The 24,817-nt window shown below is 42.9% G+C and overlaps 1 protein-coding gene across 2 annotated transcripts in view; it reads left to right on the forward strand.

Moving 5' to 3' along the window:
* The window catches only part of SPAG16 (sperm associated antigen 16), a 1,690,414-nt gene that overhangs the window by 750,348 nt on the left and 915,249 nt on the right, over positions 1 to 24,817 (forward strand). For both annotated transcript variants that reach the window (XM_082260930.1, XM_082260929.1), the window contains exon 11: positions 166 to 309. In XM_082260930.1, coding sequence (XP_082117056.1) covers positions 166 to 309 — 144 coding nt within the window. The remainder of the gene's footprint in view (positions 1 to 165; positions 310 to 24,817) is intronic.

Below are 24,817 nucleotides of genomic sequence, written 5' to 3' on the forward strand. Positions count from 1 at the left end.
TGACTTTAGTTCTAATCTTTATCTTACATTAATAGGCATTCAGATAATTCCTTCACTTTTCCATAATACTGTAGAATAAAAAAGTAAAAAGTAATAAATTTTTTTACTTAGACAGCCAATATGCTTAAACAAATGTGTAAAATTTCATATATATTTGTCTTGCAGTGTGGCCTTACATCCTCGTAAGGAAATCCTAGTGACAGCCAGCGATGATCGACTCTGGAAGATGTGGTCTATCCCCAGTGGAGAGATAATTATGACTGGCGAAGGGCACACTGACTGGCTTTCAGGTTGCTGTTTCCATCCAAAGTAAGCAAATATTTTTCTATGAGTGTGTACCGCATCCATGATTGTATGCAGTGCCAATAGGACAGTGGAGCATCAAAATTGTATTGGTCTATAACTAGACGCATAAAAAATTTTAGTTTGCATTCTGTTAAAATCTGATTTGTGACTGCATGAACAACTCTGGTGAGATGAACAATGTTCACAGAGATGACACATCATAACGTGATATTGCTACCCTAACCTGTTCCAGAATATCATACCTGAGGGCAAGAATCTTACAGTAAATCCATCAGAAGAGGAATAATGGGCTGCCATTGGTGACTTCCTTCTGAAAATCATAGTTTCTTGGATTTTAGGCTTATCCACGAGCTGTAATACTTTCTGAGTCAATGTCCCAGTACATGTTTGTAGCCAGGTTTTGGACTACTGCAGTATGGAGATAAAGATATTGTTTATATTCTGTCCCCCTTTTTGCTGAGATACTGAAATTATGCTGCACCATTTTCCTCTAGACAGTAGGGGGAGAACTAAAGCCAAGCAAATCTATAGACTTCCATGCAGGATGCTGGGAAGGTTTAGTTCAAAGCAACAACCATTTAAAAGAACAACTGGGTTTCTGAACTACATATTCTGATATGTTTTGGGCCACAGGAGGAGCCAATGGAGGACTTATGTACAATCGCCTGGGAAAAGCCACTGGTTTGGCACTGTGGGAGTTTTGACAGATGCATCCAAAGGACCTTGTCTCCAGGGAGACCGAGCCTTTTGCCCTCTGAGCTATTCACCATCAAGAGCATGAGACATCCAGCAGCTTTGCTCACATCACAGCTGCTTCTCTCATTGCTGCCAGGAAACCCGAGTGTACTCAGGCTCACTGCTACAGTTGCTGGACTCTTGCTACATCACAGTGGAACTGAAGGAAGCCACTGCAAGAGCAGACTGTTAAGCCCAGGAGTCAATGAAAGATCCGCAAGTCCACGTTTCCTTTCATTGTTACACACACAACTGAGGGTAAGACAGTTATGCCTCAGAACCCTGTTAAACCCAATTTAACCCAACACTCCCATTATCAATATCACCTTTCTTTTATTGGTTGGACTTTTGTGTCTTTTTTCCAACCAGGCTTACTATAAAACTTTACCCCTCTCAAAGAGACTGAACCGCGGGAATATCAAATTGCATACGTAATTGACTGCAGCCACCAAGACCTATACTGAAAGAAGCTGGTACTTGTTGTTTATTCACTGCCTGCAGGTTCTCAAAGGGGACATTCGCCAAGTGCACCAACATTCTTAAAGTGCCCCAAAAGTAGCCGGACAAAGCATCATGTTAGAGACTGCCCCTCCTGATATTATCGCTACACTCCATTTTGTCTCTCTATGTATTTAATAATTTCCATAAAGTCTGGGCCAATCCAAGCATAGCTGCCATCAGTGGACGTTATTAGTCATTCATTAGCAGTTCATCTCTATTCACTGCTGCACTGCACTTTGGGTGATGTTTCTGTTTATGCTGTGTAACATAGGGGATCATTAGCTCAGTGGTTGATGTGTTTTTAAATCAGTTCACATCAGTCAGGAACTATTTTAAGGTCCTGGTTAGCCCACTTTTGTTAAAAGGAAAACGGAAAGTCAATAAAACGCAAGGTTTCCCACATAGGGGTTCTTTCGTAGCAAAAATACACAATGAAAACGCTAGCCCACCTGGCTACTCTCTTTAGCAGTATCTCTGCTCTTTCCTCTTTCCCAGACCATAGGTTCTTCAGTGTGGATGGCTTCACTCTAAGGCACACAGCTCCTCTGGCCTAAGTCCTCAGGTCGTTAACTGTCTCTTGCAGACACACATGCTCTGGCTGCCACATGCTGCCTTTCTGACTCATGCAGGAGATCCCCTGTCTCTCCTGAGATATTCCTACACCTCCATTATAAGGGATTTGTTAACCTGAACACACACCTTGCTGGTCCTCCACAAAACCCATCCCAATCAAAACACTATGGAATCTCTAAACTACAGTGCCCCCATCCAGAAATTATCCAACCTTGGGAAAGCTGCAAAAGCAGTTTTCGTCACTCACACATCTATGATCTGTAGTCCTGCACTGAGCCAATGTGCTGTTACTGACCAATTACATAGTGACAGAGACTTGTACTGTCACATATAATGGTTACAATTAAATGCTGCTTTATATTCTGCCAGTGAATACCCTGTTTGTCAGTCAATATCAATACTATTGTCAATCTTTTTTGTGCTAATCTGGTTACCCATTGACCTAATTCACAATACATTCAGTTAACTTTTATTATCTGATTTGGTGTTTGTCTCTCTGATAGAACATTATTGCTGGGTGTCAGGCACTGCCCCAATGCTGTTTATGGTGCTATATAGGCCTCCACCCAACCAGGTGAGTCAGAATGGTTGAAGTTTCTAAGGAGGTCAAAGCCAAAATCCAGAAGACCCATTCTATCCAGCGGCTCGTATGGGATTTGACACTACACATATGCAAATATACATATATCCGGAAAGTTAGAGACAATTAAAACATTTTCATCTGATTCCTTGCTCTAAGTCGGTGACACAAATGAATAAATCTCATGATAGCCAGACAGTTAACATTTTCAGCAAAGTTCAGCTTTGGCAGTCTTCATGATTCTCTCTTTAGAGTTTTATTTGAAAGTATAGTTAAATTCAGAACTTTTTAGTTTTGTATAGACTGTGGAAAAGTAAGGACCCGTCCAAGGTTTTACCCATTGTTAAAAAGATGAATGGGTGATGCTGGGTCCCCAAAATGATTCTGGTTCCACCAAGTCCTGTGGGAATACCTAAGGTAGCTTCTGTTTGTGTGAACAAGTCATTTTGGGGGCTCAAGGTTGCTTCTTTCATCAAAGCTAGATATAAAAGTAGAATGTCAAGATATGGATCCAAACTGTTGGGTAATTAGGTGATTAGGAAAAGCTAGATGGCATGTCAGCAATGGGCTGGTACAGTCTGGCCTGCTAGGTGATTTTAATAACAGGTAGCTGAGCACTGCTGTAGGCCACAACACTAGTATAAATATCTTACATAAGTATGCATGCATACATGTTTAGATGTTGGGTTGGCTGCATTGGGTCTGATCAAAGAGAATTAATTTTTGCAGTGATTGCTGGTAGAATGTACATCAGTAACTATTAGCTGTCTAAGGCTCCATGTACACGGGACGTTAGAAAAAACGTCCTGCAAAGCTATTTCTGACGCCGGGAAAAAGCAGCTGTTAAACGTGCTTTCAGTAGCTTTTTCAATTTGCGTTATTGCACGTTTGGCCACGTTGCTTTTAGCAGCGTTTTTCTGCCTCCATTCAAAATCAATGGTTCCCTATGGGAACTGTGAGAATCTTGAGGGGTAACTCCACGCCAAAAATGGGAAAAAAACTGCGTGGGGGTCCCCCCAGGTTCCAAACCAGGCCTGACTAAGCGTGCGTCACGCACGCGAAATGCGTTGACGTCACAGGCCGGCCGCACGTCACCCGGAAGAGCCACCGATGCGTTCCAGCTCCAGCTGCCTCCTCGTGGCACGCCGGAGCCGAACCTGCCTGTCGGGCCCTCACTCCATCCACACCCGCTGAGGGACAACAGACGTCTCCGGTGATTATGACGTCATCTGTGACATGAGGGGGCGGGGCCTCCCGATGACGTCATCGGGGGCCACGCCCCTAATGGCTATAGAATAAGCTGCAGAGACTGGAGACCGGCATAATCACCGGAGACGTCGGAGGAGGAGGACCGGAGGAAGAAGAAGAGCCGACAGCAAAAGAGCAGAAGACCGGAGAGGAGAAGAAAAGAAGAGAGGAGCGGACAGCAGAATAGCGGACAGCAAAAGAGCAGAAGACCCCCGGAGAGGAGAACACAAGAAGAGCGGACAGCAAAAGAGCAGAAGACCCCCGGAGAGGAGAACACAAGAAGAGGGGACAGCAAAAGAGCAGAAGACCCCGGAGAGGAGAAGACAAGAAGAGCCGGATGAAGATTTTTAATAAACTTTCCAAAACGTCTCCTGTCATTATTTCCATACACTGCCTTTTATGTGGTGAATGAGTAGGGGTACAGTGTACCCCATACCCATTCACATAGGGAGGGGGTCCGGGATCTGGGGGGCCTCCTTGTTAAAGGGGGCTTCCAGATTCCGATGAGCCCCCTGCCCGCAGACCCCCACAACCACCGGCCAGGGTTGTGGGGATGAGGCCCTTGTCCTCATCAACATGGGGGCAAGGTGCTTTGAGGTGGTGGGTGCAGAGCTCCCCCTGCCCCAAAGCACCAACACCCCCCCATGTTGAGGGCATGTGGCCTGGTGTGGTCCAGGGGGGTGGGGCCGCTTGCTCGTCCCCTCCCCTTTCCTGGCCTACCAGGCTGCATGCTCGGATAAGGGTCTGGTATGGATTTTGGGGGGGACCTCACGCCGTTTTTTCGGCATGGGGGCTACCCTCAAATTCCATACCGGACCCGAAGGGCCTGGTTTGGAACCTGGGGGGACCCCCACACAGTTTTTTTCCCATTTTTGGCGTGGAGTTCCCCCTCAAGATTCTCACAGTGCAGGTCGCGCCGCAAGTCGGATCTGACTTGCGGTGCGACTTCCATTCAAATCAATAGGCTCCCATAGGGAACCATGGATTTTGAATGGAAGAAAAAAAACTTATAATGTGGCTGAACGTAGGTTCATCACGTTCAGTCACGTTTAGTCATGTTCGGCCGCGTTTCTGCGTTTGAAACGCTGGGAAACACACGTTCGAACGCAAATAATTGCGTTCTAAAAAAAGTCCCTGAACGCAACTGCCTGCAAATGACTGTAAATGACCATGTGTACATGGACAGATAAGATAACACGGAGCTGCGTTCAGGGGCTTCTGAACAAAAACGCCCAACTGCTCCTAAACGGCCATTTCCAGCGTCCCGTGTACATGGACCCTAAATGTTGACCATTTTTCGTATAGTGGAAAACATGCCCAAATTCATTGCAAATACAGAATGTTCATTTGCACAGGTTTTGACCCCATTTATGTTTAGGAGTGTTGGATCAGTTTATATAATCACAGTAGAGAGTATTTCTTATAGAGCCTATAGTCATAAAATTACATCCTCCTGATCCAGCCAAAAATTAGGCCATGGTTTAATGACTGTGGGGCACCTTCAGATAGTCCCATGTGCAAAAAAATCGTCTAATCTTACTTTTTCCCCTAAGATAAGCTAAAGCCAAGACTGTGTGCTTCATGAAGTTGTGCCTACCCCTTCCTGATGTCCTGCATAATAGGGATACCTGTGTGACCAGTGTGTTCCCATTTATGGGATTTGTTTTCCCTGTAGACATTGCAAGATAGTTGGATCATACAGACTATTTTCTAATGTTTTTAACAGTTTTATTTGATCCAAATTAAATACAACCCAAATGCTATGCCTTCTTTTGCACTATGAAAAATGGGCCTAATAACAGAAGAAACCCCAAGACACTCAAACATTGTGATGTCACACATCACTCTTTTGTAGGTAGAGACACAGAGTGCTAAAACAAAAGGGCATTGAGGTGTTCAAAGCATTAATTTAGTTGTGCCTCTGAAATACATTGTTTTTTGCTCTTTTCTCATATGTTTACATCAAAAAGTATTTACAGCAGTAATAAAAACTGCATCTAACGCTCAGGGACCCCCCTGTAAGTTAACCCCCCTCCCCCACACCTTAATACCTAAACAATCACCTTTACTTTTAACCTCCTTCACAACCCTGAAACCTTAAACTATCAGCTTAACTTTTAATCAACCAAATATTTACCTTTAAAATGATTCCCTTATCGCCTTACCACCTCCTATCAGCGGTTAACTCCACCTATTTTTAGTTTTGGAAAGAGCAAGGAGGGGTTAGCCTCTTTGTCAAGTTTTTTTTTTTTTGTCTGTGTCTTAACTGGGAAAACTTGCCCTTCTATTTGTTCTGGTCACTACTCTCCCCCTGACAGCAATTGAGGCGGAATCCAAAAATGTTGAGTTGTCTTTAGAGCAATAGGTTAGGGAATGGGGATACCTGTTCATGTAACAATTCTCTAAGGTGGGAATTCTATGTACTATCAGAGATTTTCTCTTTTTCACTGTTGTGTCTCCAAGGCACGAAGCTAAGGGAATCCCTCAAGCAACAGAAAAAATAAATACATAAATAAATAAATAAATAAATCAGTGTGCTACCATGATGGCAAAAAATTATTCACTGTCTCTGATACAGCCACAATTCCCTAAGTTATACCCTTTACTGAGTTACTGGGTATGCTCAGTAACTCAAATAAGGGTGATTATTGTGACAGAGCACATATAGTAGATGCAGGACTGTCCCAGCAAATCCAAGACACTTGCAATCCATAGACTAGAGATCTAGGTAACAGTATATAGGCATACCTAAACTTTTACTGGCAATGTTTTCCTTGCTCTGCCCCCTCCAGCCACTTCCCTAACCCTTCTATTCATCATTGATACATTGCATGACAATAAAGAACCAACAGAGAAGCATGTAAGGTGAGAGGGGCAGGCTAATTTTCATTTTCACTGGCAAAATTGAGATTTGTATATGACTTTAAGATGTCTACATCTCTGGATCTGTTGTTCACTAAGGTAACATTTGCTTACCCATATTTTCCATTTATGTTCAGTTTGAGTTTCCCAGATTTATGACACGATGGGGTTGATTTACTAAAGGCAAATAAACTATGCACTTTGAAAAGTGCAATGGCACTTTACTAGTGTTGAGCAAACACGGACTGTATTATTCGGGTTCGTACCGAATAATTGGATTTTTGTTACCCGAACACGGACCCCGAAAACTTTACCGTATGTTCGGGTTTAAAATCCGTGTTTGGTCATTTTATTTCCGGGTTTGTATGTAATGGCGCGCTTTTAATGGCGGGCTTTCAATAGCCAATCAACAAGCGTTTAACTGGTGTGCGCCATCACAGCCATGCCTACTAATGTATTAGTAGCTGTGATTGGCCATCTGAAGCATGTGACCATGTCTTTATAAGTTCGAGAGCCCCAGCGCGCCGCGTCATTCTGCTGTAGTTTAGGGACAGAGCACACATCATACGTGCTGGCTGCTGATTAGGGACAGACAGTGATTCTGTGAAAAATTGTGTCCGAAAAGAATGCAGGGACAGGTCGGAGTGCAGGCAGGGAGAGTTATTAGAGCATTTTAGGGCGAGGCTGGTGATTAGGCAGGGTCAGTCTTCTACATCGATTTTGCTGCGTGGGGGGTGGTGCAGTGAACGATCTTATTGAGCATATTAGGGCCAGGCTGGAGATTAGGCAGGGACAGTCTACATCGATTTTGCTGTGTGGGGGGTGGTGCAGTGAACAATCTTTTTGCCCTCACTTGAGCCCAATGAGGAGGAGGGAGAAAAAAATCTATTTTTATCAGTCTGTTGTGTGCAGCGTTCAGCTATATTTCACTACAGATTGCTGTTCTAATCTGCTATTAAAAAAATAATTTAAAGGGGAATTTTTATTTTAAGAGCACTTGCCATGCTCTTAACTACATTTTGCTGCCATTTGCAGCACTCTAGCCCTTTCCATTGGTTTTTTAGAGCCATTTTAGTGCCTGAAAGTTCGGGTCCCCATTGACTTCAATGGGGTTCGGTGTCCGGGTAAAGTTCGGAAAAAGTCCGGGACACGGACCCGGACTTTTTTTTCAAGTTCGGCCGAACACGGACATCTAGTTGTCCGCTCAATTCTACACTTTACAAGTGCAGTTGCTCCAAAGCTTATTAAATGAGCAGAAGCTCTGCTGACTTCCATCATCCAATCATGTGCAAGCAAAAATGCTGTTTTTTCAATTTTCCTTGCACGTGATTGGGTACTCTTTGCAAAGTGAAGCTTTTACCTCATTTACTAAGCTCAGGAGCAACTGCACTTGCAGATTGCACAGTCTATTTGCATTTAGTAAATCAACCCCTATATTTCTCTAAACATTTGTTTTTTTGTCTCTTTAGCTGTCTCCTGCATCCCTGTCATATTATTTTATGCAAGTAGGAAACATAATATTATAAAACTTTTAAACAAAGTAAATGGGCAGTAAATACCAAAAGTGCCAGGAAAATAAGTAATTGTAAAGCTATGCAACCAAATAAAATTGGTAAGGAGGAATATTGATATTATGCACTGATGAGTTCTCCTGCCTTTTCCCGAAAGTGTTGCTTTGAATCCAGTTGGTTGCTGGATTGGCTGATATAGGTTAATCAATACAGTTGTGATTTTAGATGCATTGATTAATGGGTCACAATATGCCTTTAGCTTTGTGACTTATAAAGCAGCCAATGTATGATATATAAGCAAATGTCTGAAATTTATTTACAGATGCATTTTGTTAGCAATGGTCCAGAAAAAGCTGTAAATTTCATCTGCATAGTTCACGGTTTCCGTTCAATGTCTCAGACGTCTCATTTATGTTCAGTTGCTTTCAAGGTTATCTTTTGCCTCATGCATGATGACATTGTTGTGCTTGGCTTGAAGCATAAAAATAGATGAAAGTGTTACAAAGACGAAATAACTTGTTTACTGGGTAACCCTAAAACCCAGATTACATTATAAAGATGATATACAGCGGCAACATCAATTATTTGTTTCTAGAGCCTCTCTATGTGTGCTGCAGCCAGTACTGTGATGTTAATTGGGTTTTCTCACAGACGATATATCAGGAGATCAACACAGACATGATCCATTAGCAACCATTCACAATGCTTGGAGTCCTTTCTGCCCTCAATAATCCGCAGTAACCTTTATGCCACATAGTCTTACCATCTCTCTACAAAGGTATTTACCATTGATATCGGCTCAGACTACAATACACTAAGGTAGAGGACAATTTATTGCACATTCTTGTATAAGCGCATCTTTGAAACCCACCCCATCTGTTATTAGTGGGCTAAAATACTCTGAGAACAGCTGGAAAATAAACCACAGACGTCGCAGAGAATGTTAATCAGATTTTCATAATACATTGTTACCATGGCTTCCAGGGATCCAGACTCGCAGGAACCCGGGAAAGATTTTTTGCTTAGTGGACAGTCTATAATCCTTTTAAATATGTTTTTTACTCTGATTTCTTTAATTATCAAAATTACATTCAAGAGCCCCTATTTCACATGCATGTTGTAAAATACATGAAGACATAAACATCACGATTCTTTTTGAAGTACTGTAGATTGAGCAGCTTTTTAACTGTTTCTTGAATCAAATCCATTATTCACAAACAGAACCCATCTGACCTCTCTCCAATAGATGAATCCTACCTAACTATGCCATTTAGGTCTCTTTGTTTTCATGTGACCATACACATTGCAAGAAGAATTAAATCTGTAATCACGCTAGCTTTATTTAGAACATTTAGGGCTCATTCGCATGGCACAAGATATAATGCCGTTAGATCTGTGAAGCATACTTCTTTTATGGATTTGAACACAGTTGTATGTTATGCTATGGGCTCAAGCACACAGCCACACTCAGCTAGGAGCTGCCTGCATCCTAGCAACCAAGGACAATATCAACCAGGAGCTGCTTGCATCTTATTAACCATGGATGCTAAACAGAGCCCCTGACTGTAGTTGCCAATCTGCGAGATCCAGCAAAATGTATGAGCTAGAGATTCAGATTAAGAGTAAGCAGGAGAACCAGCAGAAATATAAGAGGAACTATTGAGGAGGCACATATACAGATGCCCAAACCAGTTGGCCAACAGATATAGCTGATATAATTATATATATATATATATATTTTTTTTTTTTTTGAGCTTAAGCAATACCCTGAAGGCTCCACCTCTTTCCAAGTTCCAGACTTTCTACCATAGTTCTGCACTTGGTGCAAGGCAGTGCTCCCTCATGACATATATAGGGTCAGCATAGAATTAACAGTTTATGAATTTAGTCAAACTGATTACAATTTCCGTTTACATGTTTCAGATGATCATAATGATTGATGATTATAAAGGTTATGCAAGCAGTCTTGAGATATAAGAAAGAACAACTATAAAAATGAACATGATTTAAAGTTTTACTAAACCTGCAGCAGTAAAATCAGTTGGTATATGCAGTAAAGCCACACCTCCTGCGCTTTATCAGGTCATCAAGTATCAGGATGACTTGATAAAGCGCATAGCGCGAAACATGTAGTCATGGCAACAATATAGCTTTTGTTCCACCCTGGTTCCTGGTATTTGCCCACAATTGGCGCCTGTCCGGCTGATGTCACCGCTACGGAACTACAGCAGAGTCCTTTCATTCTCGCGCTGGCTGGTTTCCGGCTTTGTGCACACACACTGCTCAACAGTCCTGGGAGACTGACCTCCTCGCACTCGTGTTGCTTGCTGCCGGGTGACATTGTCCACTCCAGCCCAGGGGGATGTAAGCATTTTATGTACTTTGTTTTTCGGTTATCAATACCAATAAACTGTTAACCCTTTCTATACTGGATATACACCTGACTCCTTTATCCATTGCATCCCGGTGTGGTTCAAGCGCTGCCTTCCTCATGTACTTTTGTCCGTATCAGCACCCTTCCTATGCTCGTTGGCTAGCAGCAGAAAAACCGCTGGGGAGCCTCACAGGCTTATTTCTATCCCTCCACCCTAAAGGCACCCAGGAGCGCCAGATTTGGGATTATCGCTTTGACTTCTGGACTGGATTTTTTTCCTTTGGCTGCCCTGAGTGTGAATCTCTTTACTGAGCCATTAGTTGGCTAACAGCAGAACAACCGCTGAGGAGGCTTACTTCTATCCCTCCACCCTACAGGCATCCCAGGAGCACCTGGTTTGTGATTATTGCTTTGAATAATGTGGTGCATTCAATAGTGTCAACAGTGTAAACATAAAAAAGGATTAGAAATTGCTAATCAGACAATGGCAGCTTGATGCTTCTACAAAGCTTTGCATGCCTGTGCTTTATGTGATAATGACTAAGCCCCTCCTCTTCATGACATTGTTAAAAAGGGGCGGAGCATGGGTGACCCTAAAATGATGCCCCCCCCCCCCCAATTTGATAAATTATGCTAGTGAGTTTTTTTTTTTTTCTTGGGAGTGTGGATGTGATCAGCACAAGGGCAATCAGCACTGTCCAGAAGGGACGCGTTGTGAGGTCAGTCGCTGGTGAGGCAGAGCCAGATACACACAGGTTATATATTCACAAGTTATTTTTTCAATTCTCATTATTTATGTGATTTGCAGTTCTACTAGTTATACTCATTTAACAAAAAATATTTACTTACGCTGTCCCTTTAACCACTTGCCGACCGCCGCAAGTACGTATACTGCGGCGGTCAGCCCCTCACAGGCAAAGTGACGTATGTGTACGTCACTAGCCTGTGAGGCTCTGGGGAGCGAGCGCGTGCCGCCGGAGGTGCGCTCCCGCTCGGTCACGGACCCCCCCCCCCCGCGTGTGTGCCCGGCGGACCTGATGTCCGCCGGGCACGCGCGATCGTCCGTTAGAGCGGGAGAAAGGCAGGCGGCTGATGTAAACAAGCCACCTGTCATTCTCCCCTGTGTAAGAATAGTGATCATACGGTTCTACTATGTAGGACCGTTGATCACTGTTCCTACACCTCAAGCCACAGCCAACCACAGTTAGAATCACGCCCCTAGGGACAAACACAACCCCTCCCTCTCAAAAAAAGTTAACCCCTTCACTGCCAGTGTCATTTTACAGTAACAGTGCATATGTATAGCACTGATTACTGTAGTAATGTCACTGGTAACCCCAAAAGTGTCAAAAATGTCAGTCAAGGGTCCGATCTGTCCGCCGCAATGTCGCAGTCCCGCAAAAGAAATCGCAGATCGCCACCATTACGCGTTAAAAAAACAACAAAAATCTTTCCCTTAGTAAGCGCAATAACTTTTGCGCAAACCAATCAAAATACGCTTTTTGCAATTTTTTTTACCAAAAATATGTAGCATAAAACAAAGTGGCCTAAAATGTTAAAAAATTTAGATTTTTCCTTTTTTTGGGGGGGAATTTCATATAAAAAAAATGTGAAAAATATTGTTATTTTTGCAAAATTGACGCTCTTTTTTTGTTTATAGCTGATGATCAAAAAATTGCACAGGGGATCAAATACCACCAAAAGAAAGCTCTGTTTGTGGGAAAAAAAGAACGTCAAATTTTTTTTAGGTACAGCATCGCACGACCGCGCAATTGTCCGTTAAAGTCACGCAGTGCCGAATCCCAAAATAGGCCCTGGTCAGGAAGGGGGTAAAATCTTCCGGGGCTTAAGTGGTTAAGATGTTTTTCAGTCACCCTTTTTGTTGATGCTGGAAACATGTAACTAGTAAGGAATTTTAAAGTGCCGCTTATGGAGATTTTTAAGTACTGAAGTTTGGCGCCATTCCAAGTGTGCACAATTCTAAAGCGTGACATGTTGGGTATCTATTAACTCAGCGTAACATCATCTTTCACATTATACAAAAAAATCAGGCTAATTTTAGTGTTTTTTTTTTTTTGTAGCAGAGTTCCCAGCCATTCTGGATGGTGGTCCGCCTGGGTTACCGCTAACAACAACAGCACATTTAAGCATGTTCTCCAAGTGTGAGCACTGAGACAATGACCAGTCCAGTATCTTTGGGTTCTTATATTTATTGAGAACTTGGATGGGAGAAGGGATGAGTAGGATACTCCTTTGGCTCAACAATGCACAATTTGCTGGGGACAACTGAAAAATGTTTGTTGGCGCTGACTTGATGCTGGCTTGATGACGGTCAATGCCGGTTAATGCTGGTTAACGCTGGCCTGCTGCCTGTTAACACTGAACTGACTTCAAATCACCTCCTTGTGACTCAGTCCTTTTTGAAGCTCCCTTTGGCACTCCTTGCTGAGGTAGCTACTTTATCATTGCTGCACTGCTGAACACTTGTACACTCCAGGGCCCGCACCGGCACCCTCTTTCACACACCTATATTCAGGGCTTAATCTCTGGCACCCCCTTTCTAAGCCTTCTCTACTGGTTAGCTGACTCCTGGATCCCTCTGACCTTCTGGAGTGGTCCCCTCTTCTAGACAGACCCCTAGGCAGTTTACAGTACTCACGACACTGCTTTCCTGGAAACTTCTGCCCAGCAGCTCCACTCGGTCCTCAACACACTGAATCCCTCTCTGTAGCTCAGCTCAACCTTCCGTCCTCTAGGCCGACTGCCAAGGACCTTTCCTCACGCTGACAGGAGGAGAGACAGCCGTCACCCTCCTCCTGGGACTCTGCTTCCCGCCAAAGACGCTGCGTCATGTGTTCCTCTCAGACTTATATTCTCTCCCAGGGTGCTTTGCAGCAGATTCTGCCCTCTGGGATAGATACAAGCCCTGGTGTGCTATTGGTTAGGTTTCCTCCACTGTCCAATAGGAGCCCCCCATTGGACACAGTGGGGAGACTCCACAACTCAACAAATACCCTGGAAACACATGACAGCCTAACTGAACAATTAGGCCCCCCTGATAAGCAGACAGGGTCTCCTTTGTGGTTTTCCTAGCACCTACCTAGGAGGGTGCTACATTTTTATTCATGAAACATTTCTTTCCCCCCAAAAAAGTGTTTGAAAAATCGCTGTACAAATACCGTGTGACATAAAAAAGTTGCAAAAACCACCATTTTATTCCCTAGGGTGCCTGAAAAAGAATAATATATATATATATATATATATATATATATATATATATATATATATACACACACACAGCTGCAAGAAAAGGTATGTGAACCCTTTGGAATGATATGGATTTCTGCACAAATTGGTCTTAAAATGTGATCTGATCATCATCTAAGTCACAACAATAGACAATCACAGTCTGCTTAAACCAATATGATACAAAGAAGGGGGCATGTGTCTAAAAGAATATAGTAAATTACCTTAAAAACAACATATAATAATTATTTGTATAATTCTTACTTATGGTAATTAACCACTTTCCACCCAGGCCAATTCTGACACTTCTCTCCTACATGTAAAAATCATCATTTTGTGATCTGATCATCATCTAAGTCACAACAATAGACGATTACAGTCTGCTTAAACTATTAACACACAAAGAATGAAATGTTGCCATGTTTTTATTGAACACACCATGTAAACATTCACAGTGCAGGTGGAAACAGTATGTGAACCCCTAGACTAGACTAATGACCTCTCCAGGAGCTAATTGGAGTGAGATGTCAGCCAACTGGAGTCCAATCAATGAGAAGAGATTGGAGGTGTTGGTTACAGCTGCCCTGCCCTATAAAAAACACACACCAGTTCTGGGTTTGCTTTTCACAAGAAGCATTGCCTGATGTGAATGATGCCTCGCACAAAAGAGCTCTCAGAAGACCTATGAGTAAGAATTGTTGACTTGCATAAGGCTGGATAGGGTTATAAAAGTATCTCCAAAAGCCTTGCTGTTCATCAGTCCATGGTAAGACAAATTGTCTATAAATGGAGAAAGTTCAGCACTGCTTCTACTCTCCCTAGGAGTGGCCGTCCTGTAAAGATGACTGCAAGAGCACAGCGCAGACTGCTCAATGAGGTGAAGAAGAGTCCTAGAGTGTCAGCTAAAGACTTACAAAAGTCACTGGCAAATGCTAACATCCCTGTTAGCGAATCTACAATACGTAAAACACTAAACAAGAATGGATTTCATGGGAGGATACCACAGAGGAGGCCACTGCTGTCCAAACAAAACATTGCTGCACGTTTACAGTTTGCACAAGAGCACCTGGATGTTCCACAGCAGTACTGGCAAAATATTCTGTGGACAGATGAAACCAAAGTTGAGTTGTTTGGAAGAAACACACAACACTATGTGTGGCAAAAAAGAGGCACAGCACACCAACATCAAAACCTCATCCCAACTGTGAATTATGGTGGTGGGGGCATCATGGTTTGGGGCTGCTTTGCTGCATCGGGGCCTGGACGGATTGCTATCATCGAAGGAAAGATGAATTCCCAAGTTTATCAAGACATTTTGCAGGAGAACTTAAGGCCATCTGTCTACTAGCTGAAGCTCAACAGAAGATGGGTGTTGCAACAGAACAATGACCCAAAGCATAAAAGTAAATCAACAACAGAATGGCTTAAACAGAAGAAAATACACCTTCTGATGTGGCCCAGTCAGAGTCCTGACCTCAACCCGATTGAGATGCTGTGGCATGACCTCATGAAAGCGATTCACACCAGACATTCCAAGAATATTGCTGAACTGAAACAATTCTGTAAAGAGGAATGGTCAAGAATTAAGCCTCATACACACGCATCGATTATTGGCCGTGAATTTTCGGCCAACGTCCGATCGGCCGATCTTCGGCTTGTTAGTATGATGCTTCCGACAACCGACTCCGACTTTTCGGCCAAAAAAAATCTGGTGTGCAGGCTATAAAATTTTTGTTGGCTGTCAACACAACGGCCGATTTTCCGTCAGTCAGTACAGATTTCGGCAGACAAAAATCTGATGAGCAAGACTGGGCATGCTCAGAGAAGAAAAAACACACGGAAAGTAAACCAGCACATGACATCACTTCTGAAGTAAATTTTTGTTGGCCGAGAAAATTTGTGTGCAGTCTAGGCACATTCCAACCAACAAAACACAACTTGGACAAAAGTCGGACGATCGGTCGGCCAATAATCATTGCGTGTGTACGAGGCATTACTCCTGACCGTTGTGCATTTCTGATTTGCAACTACAGGAAACGTTTGGTTGAAGTTATTGCTGCCAAAGGAGGTTCAACCAGTTATTAAATCCAAGGGTTCACATACTTTTTCCACCTGCACTGCGAATGTTTACATGGTGTGTTTAATAAAAACATGGCAACATTTCATTCTTTGTGTGTTATTAGTTTAAGCAGACTGTAATTGTCTATTGTTGTGACTTAGATGATGATCAGATCACATTTTATGACCAATTTGTGCAGAAATCCATATAATTCCAAAGGGTTCACATACTTTTTCTTGCAGCTGTGTATATATAGAATTATACAAATAATTATTATATATGGTTTTTAAGGTAATTTACTATATTCTTTTAGACACATGCCCCCTTCTATGACACTGCAGTTAGAGGAGAGCCTCCACTGCAGCATTTTTATTGGACAGCTTGGACCAATGGTGCTTTACCATTGGTCCAAGGCTCCAAGCTGTCCATTGAGCTCAGTGCCTCTGACAAGACGTCCGAGGCACTGTGAGTTTGTCCTCTCAGTCTGCTGCAAACATGCAAACAGCATGTGCCAGCTTGTATTTAAACTGGTTGCGCTGTATGTAGCTTCTGACAGGCTACACAAGGAGCCTCATATCTCCGGAACCATAGGTGCTAGAATCTTCAAATTTTGACAAGTGTTGGGGTAGAACTTTGGCTACCTACCACCAGGTTGCCGAGCTATAACCCTGGTAGCCCGATCGTTTTCTTTTTTATGTTCATGGCAGGTGAGGCTCTGCCTCCCCTGACTGCACATCCCTGCTGTCTAGACAGAGGGTCAGGAGTCCTGTGGCCTCATTGGACAGTCATAGGAAAATGAAAACTCCTTTTCAAGCTTTAATGAGACACTGATAGAAGTCACAAGACTGCTCTAACTGCTGAAGAGAAAAGGTATTTAGCAGTTTATATTTACTAAAACTAATGCATTTCCATGTTCTGTGTACTGTGAGAGACCAGATATAGTGAATGCAGGGTCCTGGGTTTAGTAACACTTTAACTTACAGAACGTTAGGTTTGATTCCTGCCATTCTGCTTGCATCCCATGTCCCAAATAGTGCACATAAAAATGATAAATAAAACCATCAGGTTTTATCTTGTGCTAAAAGATTTGTTTTGAAGCCTTTTTGAAATAATTGGGGATTATTTATTCCAGTGTTGGAGGACAGGAAAACTCCATAAAGGTGCCATGGTAAGCTGAGGTATAAAAAACAAAAAAATCTGCTATGGACTGGAAGCCCTTGGGGTCACAAGTCACAGTGATAATAATGACTTCAAACTCTGTGAAATGTCAGCTTAAAGCAGTTTCCTAAGCCCGAGTTAAACAAAGAATCATTTTGCTGCATCTCAACTGTGAAGGAGGATCGTAGTATGGCCTGACCTTACTATTTGAAGGTCTGATTCATCTACAGAAGAGCTAGGGACAAGCGAGATTAGCCTAGGAAAACTTTACAGCATATGAAGACTGCTGTAAAAATCCAAGCCCTTTGTGTTAAGGAGCTACTAAAAGGCAGTGACAGTTAGGGAAGACATTGGATAATTGGTGGGATTTGGATAGAAGCTTCTTTGTAGAGGGCAACCCATATATAAGAATTATCAGAAAGGCTCTTGGAAGCAAAACTCAGGTCTAATTAAAAGCAGGAGAGCTGTCAAATCTGCTAAATATATAAACCAGATAACAGTGAGGATGTAACCCCCAGTTATGTCTCTATTTGCCTATCAAATATTCTTAATCAGGCTAATTAGCAATATGGATTTTACAGAGCCAGAATTTTTTTTTTTTTTACCATTGTATGACTTTTTATTTTTTTCACCTGTGCAGACATTCTGAGCTATGATATGCTGAGGAGAACTTGGTTCTTTGATGCAAATTTTCTATTTGTGGGAACTACAATTTAAAATGATCTGTAAAATGACCTCCAGGATTTCTCCAGAGCTTCTCCCATTCTTTGGAACTCTCTACCCCAATCTGTCCGACTGTCCCCTAATCTATCCATCTTTAGACGATCCCTGAAAACCCTTCTCTTTAAAGAAGCCTATCCGGCTACAAACTAATACACTGTTTCAATTGCTCCATCAGCTCATCCCCCACAGCTATTGCCTTTTGTATCAATTGACCCTCCCTTTTAGATTGTAAGCTCTAATGAGCAGGGCCCTCTGATTCCTTTTGTTCCAAATTGTAGTGTAACTGTAATGTCTGCCTTCATTTTGTTAAGCGCTGCGCAAACTGTTGGCGCTTTATAAATCCTGTATAATAATAATAATAATCTGTAGATCCATAGATATAGGCTTTTCATGCACACCTTAACTTTTAGTTAGGCTTAGTTCACACATGTCTTGTGCGAATTGTCTGTTTTCACTGCAAATAAAAGCATTTGTTTAGTGGTCCAGGTGTGTTTATGATGTGGTTCTGATGCAAATTTGCAAGGCTCAGGACCGGATTTTAGTCACAGCTACAATTTCAGTGCTGGCCAATACATAGGAGGTGCCAACACTTGTAGTAGGAGAGCTATCTGTGCTAAAATCCTGAACTGAATCCTGAACATATGTGCGATTCAGAAGCATTCCCATAGAACTCAATGAACCTGTTATTTTGAATCAAAACACATCTAATTTGCATAAATGTGAACCAAGCCTTAAAGTTTGAGCATGAACCCCTCCCCAATGGTCTTAACTGTGCTTGGTGGCCTTGTTGACCTGTTAGGAGACTTGGGTGGCAGAAGAAGCAGGGTCAATCTTGAATTTTACAGGGAAGCTTTCTTATTACTATAACTTTCTACATGGTGCTACTAATCATTTTGACATGTGTACAGTGTATCTGGAGCCATCTTTAATTTAGTTTTGAATAGTGGTTAGAAACCCTGTCAGATTGTATTATGTCGGTTTCCCTGCTGGGTAGATTTCGTTTCTCTTCTGTGGTGGCCATTTCAATGAAACAGAAGGTGATGATAAATTCCACATTAGCAACTGGAACAGGAATTTAAGGGCATTCAATCTTGAGGACATGTATTGGCATGGGACAGATTCCTGCATAGTCAACAACATTTTTGACCTAGGGCTGCAGGACTGCAAGGGGTGGCATGAAGCCACCCACACAATATACACAATATACTGCAGTAGCATATTTCTCTGCATAGTATTAGTTTTCATTTTCCAGTTGGGTCCTCATTGTTCCTATCCCTGAATAGTTTTGGTATTTTTGTTGGTGGAATAATGTACTGTGTACTTAAAGATCACCCATTCTGGGCCTTTATATGTACAACCTTGTAATAATATGACAAGAAGTAAGATTAGCCAGAAATTGTGGTAGGGGGAAGAGCCAATAAAAGACAATTGACCTAGGGGGAAGCAGCTACGAATTCGGACATGATTCTTGTGACAGTTTTTTTTTTTTAATGGCTGTAGTTTTATAGTACTTATAGTTTGAATTGAATTGATGACTTCCACCTCAAATCCAAAAATAATAAAAAAAAAATATAATGTTTACTTTTTCCACTTACTCAATTTACTGAATTACCCTGGTGCCCATTTTATATTGCAAATACATCGAGCTAGCACTGCCTTGACAACAATTCCTGGTAATTATTTAGAACTTGTGGTCTTTTTCAAATTTTGTAAATTTAGTGCCATGTATAAATATCTTTTAGAAGTCTGTGCTTTCTTTGTATTTTAATTGCTAATTCTAGCAACAATAAATAGTTGCATAGGCCTTCTTCAAAACATGTATTCTAATTATGTGTTTTCATCTTTTAGGAACATCACAATATCACAATTAGCATTTTTTTGTATATAAATATAGTACATATGGCCTTGTTTCTTAACCCTTCTAATGAAACTGGAAGGGCAGGTCCAACATCTTTTAATGTTTCAAAGCAACATTTGCATTTTGTGTTTGATGCTAAAAACATTTAATTCTTGGTTGACAAGAAAAAGAAATTGGTTAATAAGTGGCATTCAGGTATAGATATTAGGAAAAAAAGCAGCGAACTAATGATGAAACCACAGCTACAGACAAACAAATAAATGTGCAGTTGAAATACATAAAAATAAACAGTTTTAACTGCTAAAGGTTTTGTAATTCTGTTTGGTCAGTTTTGTGATCATCTGAGCCACTTTGCTATACACAGCACAGTCAGGAAAATTATTCCATTGTTTTCATGATACTCTTTTATGTGTCTCATGTGTGCTCTTTGAACATTAAATGAACAGTGTAGTGTTACTATTTCCTTCTCCAGTGAACAGGGTGGAGGTGGAGAGTTGACGTAGGAAGTTGCAAAGCTAAATCAGAAAGAAAGGATATCCCCTGAAGTGTAAATCACTTGACTAGTTGAACAGAATTTTAGATCCATTTAGCCTGTAAAACATTTTTACATGTGCTCTAAATGTTATCTATGAGAATACAGTATCCTACAGTATGTCCATGTCTGCTCCTCAGGTTACACCTTAGCTAATATTTCTCCACCGGTTGGCCATCACCTTTCTGAATATGCCTCCTACTTACACAATTGAAAGGAACATACAACCCAGTGGGACAATAAACATATTGTAAAAATAATTTCTAAGTACCTATATTAACCACTTAAGCCCCGGAAGATTTTACTCCCTTCCTGACCAGGGGGTATTTTGCGATTCGGCACTGCGTGATTTTAACGGACAATTGCGCGGTCGTGCGACGCTGTACCTAAACGAATTTGACGTCCTTTTTTCCCCACAAATAGAACTTTCTTTTGGTGGTATTTGATCACCTGTGCAATTTTTTGATCATGCGCTATAAAAAAAAGAGCGACAATTTTGCAAAAATAACAATATTTTTCACATTTTTTTTATATGAAATTCCCCCCCAAAAAAATGTAAAAATCAAATTTTTTTTAAATTTTTGGCCAATTTGTTTTCTGCTACCTATGTTTGGTAAAAAAAATCACAATAAGCGTATTTTGATTGGTTTGCGCAAAAGTTATTGCGTTTACTAACTAAAGGAAAGATTTTTGTAATTTTTTTTTTTAATGAGTAATGGCGGCGATCTGCGATTTTTTTTTTTGCGGGACTGCGACATTGCAGTGGACAGATCGGACCCTTGACTGACATTTTTGACACTTTTGGGGGTACCAGTGACATTACTACAGTAATCAGTGCTATACATATGCACTGTTACTGTAAAAATGACACTGGCAGGGAAGGGGTTAACTTTATTGGGGAAGGAGGGGTTAAATATGTCTAACTGTGATTGGACATGGCTACTGATGTAAGAACAGAGATCAACGGTCCTACATAGTAGAACTGTGTGATCTCCATTTTTACACCGGGTAGAATGACAGGCGGCTTTGTTTACATTAGCCGCCTGCCTTTCTCCCTTCACGGTGGACGATCGCGAGTGACCGGCGGACATCCGGTCCGCCGGTCACATGCACGGACTTCTTAGGGAACGAGCCGGGGCGGGAGCGCGCCCTCCCGCTATTGGCTCAAAAGCTAGTGACAGGCTACTGGCGTACCCCTACGTCACCTTGCCTGGCCGGGGCTGACCGCCGCAGTAGATAGTCGTGCGGCGGTCGGCAACCGGTTAAACTCAAAAAGACCAACATATACACAGTTTAACCCTTTTGTACTTCTAATATCTTTAATGCAGAAAAAGGAAAAAACAAAACTTCTAGACTGTGTTTGATCTGCAACTGCCATGGTGCTGCACATGTGATCAGTTATGACACCAGCCATTTGATAGTTTGACAGTTTGGTTGAGGGCACAAGCAAAATGTGACAGTTTGCTTCCTGGCATGCCAATGTTCTGCTGAAAACTTCAACTAACCAAAATATCCAACCCCGTCACTACCGGTGACTCTCCAGCAGCAATAATTGGAGATTTAGACGAGTTGGCTGTTTTCACAGAACACCGGCAGCGTATACACTACGGTACACCATATAATGAACTGACATTGTTTGCTCGCTAGTAACCAACAATATGGCCGCCTCCTAGGCGGCAACAACTTTTTTCCTCCTTACCCGGTGTTCTGTCAAAATGGCCAACTCGTCATGTAGCATAGTGTATACACTGCCGGTATTCTGTGAAAACAGCCAACTTGATTAAATCTCCAATTACTGATGCTGGAGAGAACCTGGAATTGACGTGGTTGGAGATTTTGATGAGTTGGAGTTTTCAGCAGAACACCAGGAATGTAACTGTTTTTTGAAACTGTTAAATCTTTGGGTTTAGTTTTAATCTTCACTGTGAGAGTAAAAAAAAAAATCCTTCTTCACTCTGGCAGTGGCAGTTAGATTAATTCCCTGGATCAGTAATTTCACTGATGATTCTTATTTCTTACTAATTGTTGATAATCTGTGGTTTCTAGTAAGAAATTAATCCAACCTGAATTATTACAGTGTGTTTCGGGTCCAGACTAATGCGCATGATAGATGGGTGTGCTTTGTTCACTTTTTATGTGTGAGGTGTACAACCGCTTTAACCCTTTAAGACTAAAAGTCATTAAAGAGGAGCTCCAGTCTGAGTAAAAAAAAAAAATTAAAAGTCAGCAGCTACAAATACTGCAGCTGCTGATTTTTACTATAAGGACACTTACCTGTCCAGGGATCCAGCAATGTCAGCACCCCAAGACAATTCGTCAATCAGCTTCGGGTGAAGGCGCCGGCATCTTCACTAATGGAAACCCACAGGTTAAGCCTTTAGGTTTCCTACTACACCTATGGGAGTCGCACTGCATTTTCTGAATGGTCCTGCCATCTTCTGGGACCTGTGTGTGTCCCAGAAGGCAGTGGGGGGGGAGGGGGAGGAGAAGCCATAAATACTCGGAGATCGCCACAGCGATCTTACCCAGAAGTGGGAGTGGGTGCCTGTCAAAACCAGGTACCCACCCCCCCTAAAAGTGCCCTCCCAGCAGGTATGGTAAGTTGGAGCTGATTGCTGGAACCTACTGACTGCTGGGAGACACCTGCTGGTGGACACCTGGAACTGCAGCAATCGGCCCAGAGCGCCACAGTGCCACCAGCATGCAAACTCGATCCTAACAAAACCCCTGCAAGGGTTTGTGTTATTTGCCATTATTTTCTTTAAAAGGTGGGCCAACTGGCATGAACTTTACTCAATCGCTACACTGAGCTAAACAACCCCCAAACATTACAGTATGCAAATAAAGTATGATGCTCCTCCACGGAGCGCCAACTCGAGGCGCTTGAGAGTCAATATGGCTCATCTCCACGACAAGCCCCCGGTTGTTATTTTCCTTAACCGGCTCACTTCCGGGGACCCCGCGGACCCGTCTGCGGTTGCGGAGGAGTTCGCCTCCTTCTTCCAGGACGTCTATACGTCCAAGGTGCAGTATTCCCCTTCAGATTTAACGGCTCTCCTTGATTCTATTACGTTCCCTACTCTATCCCCCGAACAGGCGTCTGCCCTTGACGCCCCCCTGTCGGTTGCCGATATTGTCGAGGCCCTCTCCTGCTTTGCACGGGCTAAGGTGCCTGGCTCGGATGGCCTCCTGGCCGAGTTCTATTCCCTGTTCTCAGAGACCCTGGCCCCCAAACTCCTTGAGGTTTATAACGCTATGTTCGAGGCTGAGGACAGTCCTGTGTCCATGATTGTCCTTATACCCAAATCTGGCAAGGACCCCAAATTTCCCGAATCTTACCGTCCCATTTCCCTCCTTCAGTGTGACATTAAAATCCTAGCCAAGATACTAGCTCTGCGACTTAATAAGGTTGTTCACTCCCTTATACACCCGGATCAAACGAAGGACACGGCGTGCAACACGCAGCGTTTATTCATGAATGTACAGGCGGTGCATGATCGAGTGGGTACACGAGTCTTGGTGTCCTTGGACGCTGCCAAGGCCTTTGACTCTGTGGAGTGGCACTGCTTGTGGCAATGTCTGGGGCGCTTCTGGTTTGGGCCTAAATTCATGAAGTGGTTGACCATCCTCTACCATCGTTCTTGTGCTCGGGTGGTGGCGAATGGTCATACTTCCCGGTCGTTTCCTCTTTCTAGAGGTACTCGGCAGGGTTGCCCGATCTCCCCGCTGTTATATGCATTGGCGGTCCAGCCCCTGGCAATTGCCATACGCGCACACCCCGCTATTGTTGGCCTCCATCGTGGCGACCATGTTGATAAAATTGGTCTTTATGCAGACGATATGATTCTTTATCTAGCTGACCCTGGCCCTTCCCTGTCCATGGTCCTGGACCTCATCACTACCTTTGGTGGGTTCTCGGGCCTGACCATCAACTGGGATAAATCACAGATGTTGTCCCTGGATGTCTTCCCCCAGTCACACGAACAGTCCCTTTTGCCTCTAATGCGCGTCTCCACCCTCAAACACCTAGGAGTGTACGTTTCCCGCAGATTATGTCTCTCTCAATATCGAACCCTTGTACGATGCCTTTATGCCTTGTGGCATTCTCCTACGTATATCCCCTATAAATATTTTGCGATCCTTGACCGATTACTGAAGTCTTTCGTATGGGGCCCCAGTAGACACAAACTGGCTTGACGTCATGCTCAGAAGCCCACCGCATTGGGGGGACTCGCTGTCCCTGACTTTGGGGCTATCTATACTATCTCGCATCTCAATTGTCTCATTTCTATCATATTAACGCTTTGGATGCTACCAGGTACTTGGCCCTGGCCTGTCCCCCTGCTTTGGCCTGGAGTCCTCACCCCTTTTGTGATGTTCTCAGGGGAGCGGGCAGGCCCTCGAATATATATAGGAGGATATGGGATTTGGCTCTGTCCAAGACGGGTGACCCGCTGTTCCACACTAAGACTCCCCTGTGGTTTAACCAACATTTACCGGAACTGCTTCAATTGCCTGACCCTGGACTGTGGATGACCAAGGGGGTCTTGT

This window comes from Pelophylax lessonae (assembly GCF_965119305.1).
Source record: "Pelophylax lessonae genome assembly, chromosome: 6".
NCBI classification, from domain to species: Eukaryota; Metazoa; Chordata; class Amphibia; order Anura; family Ranidae; genus Pelophylax; species Pelophylax lessonae.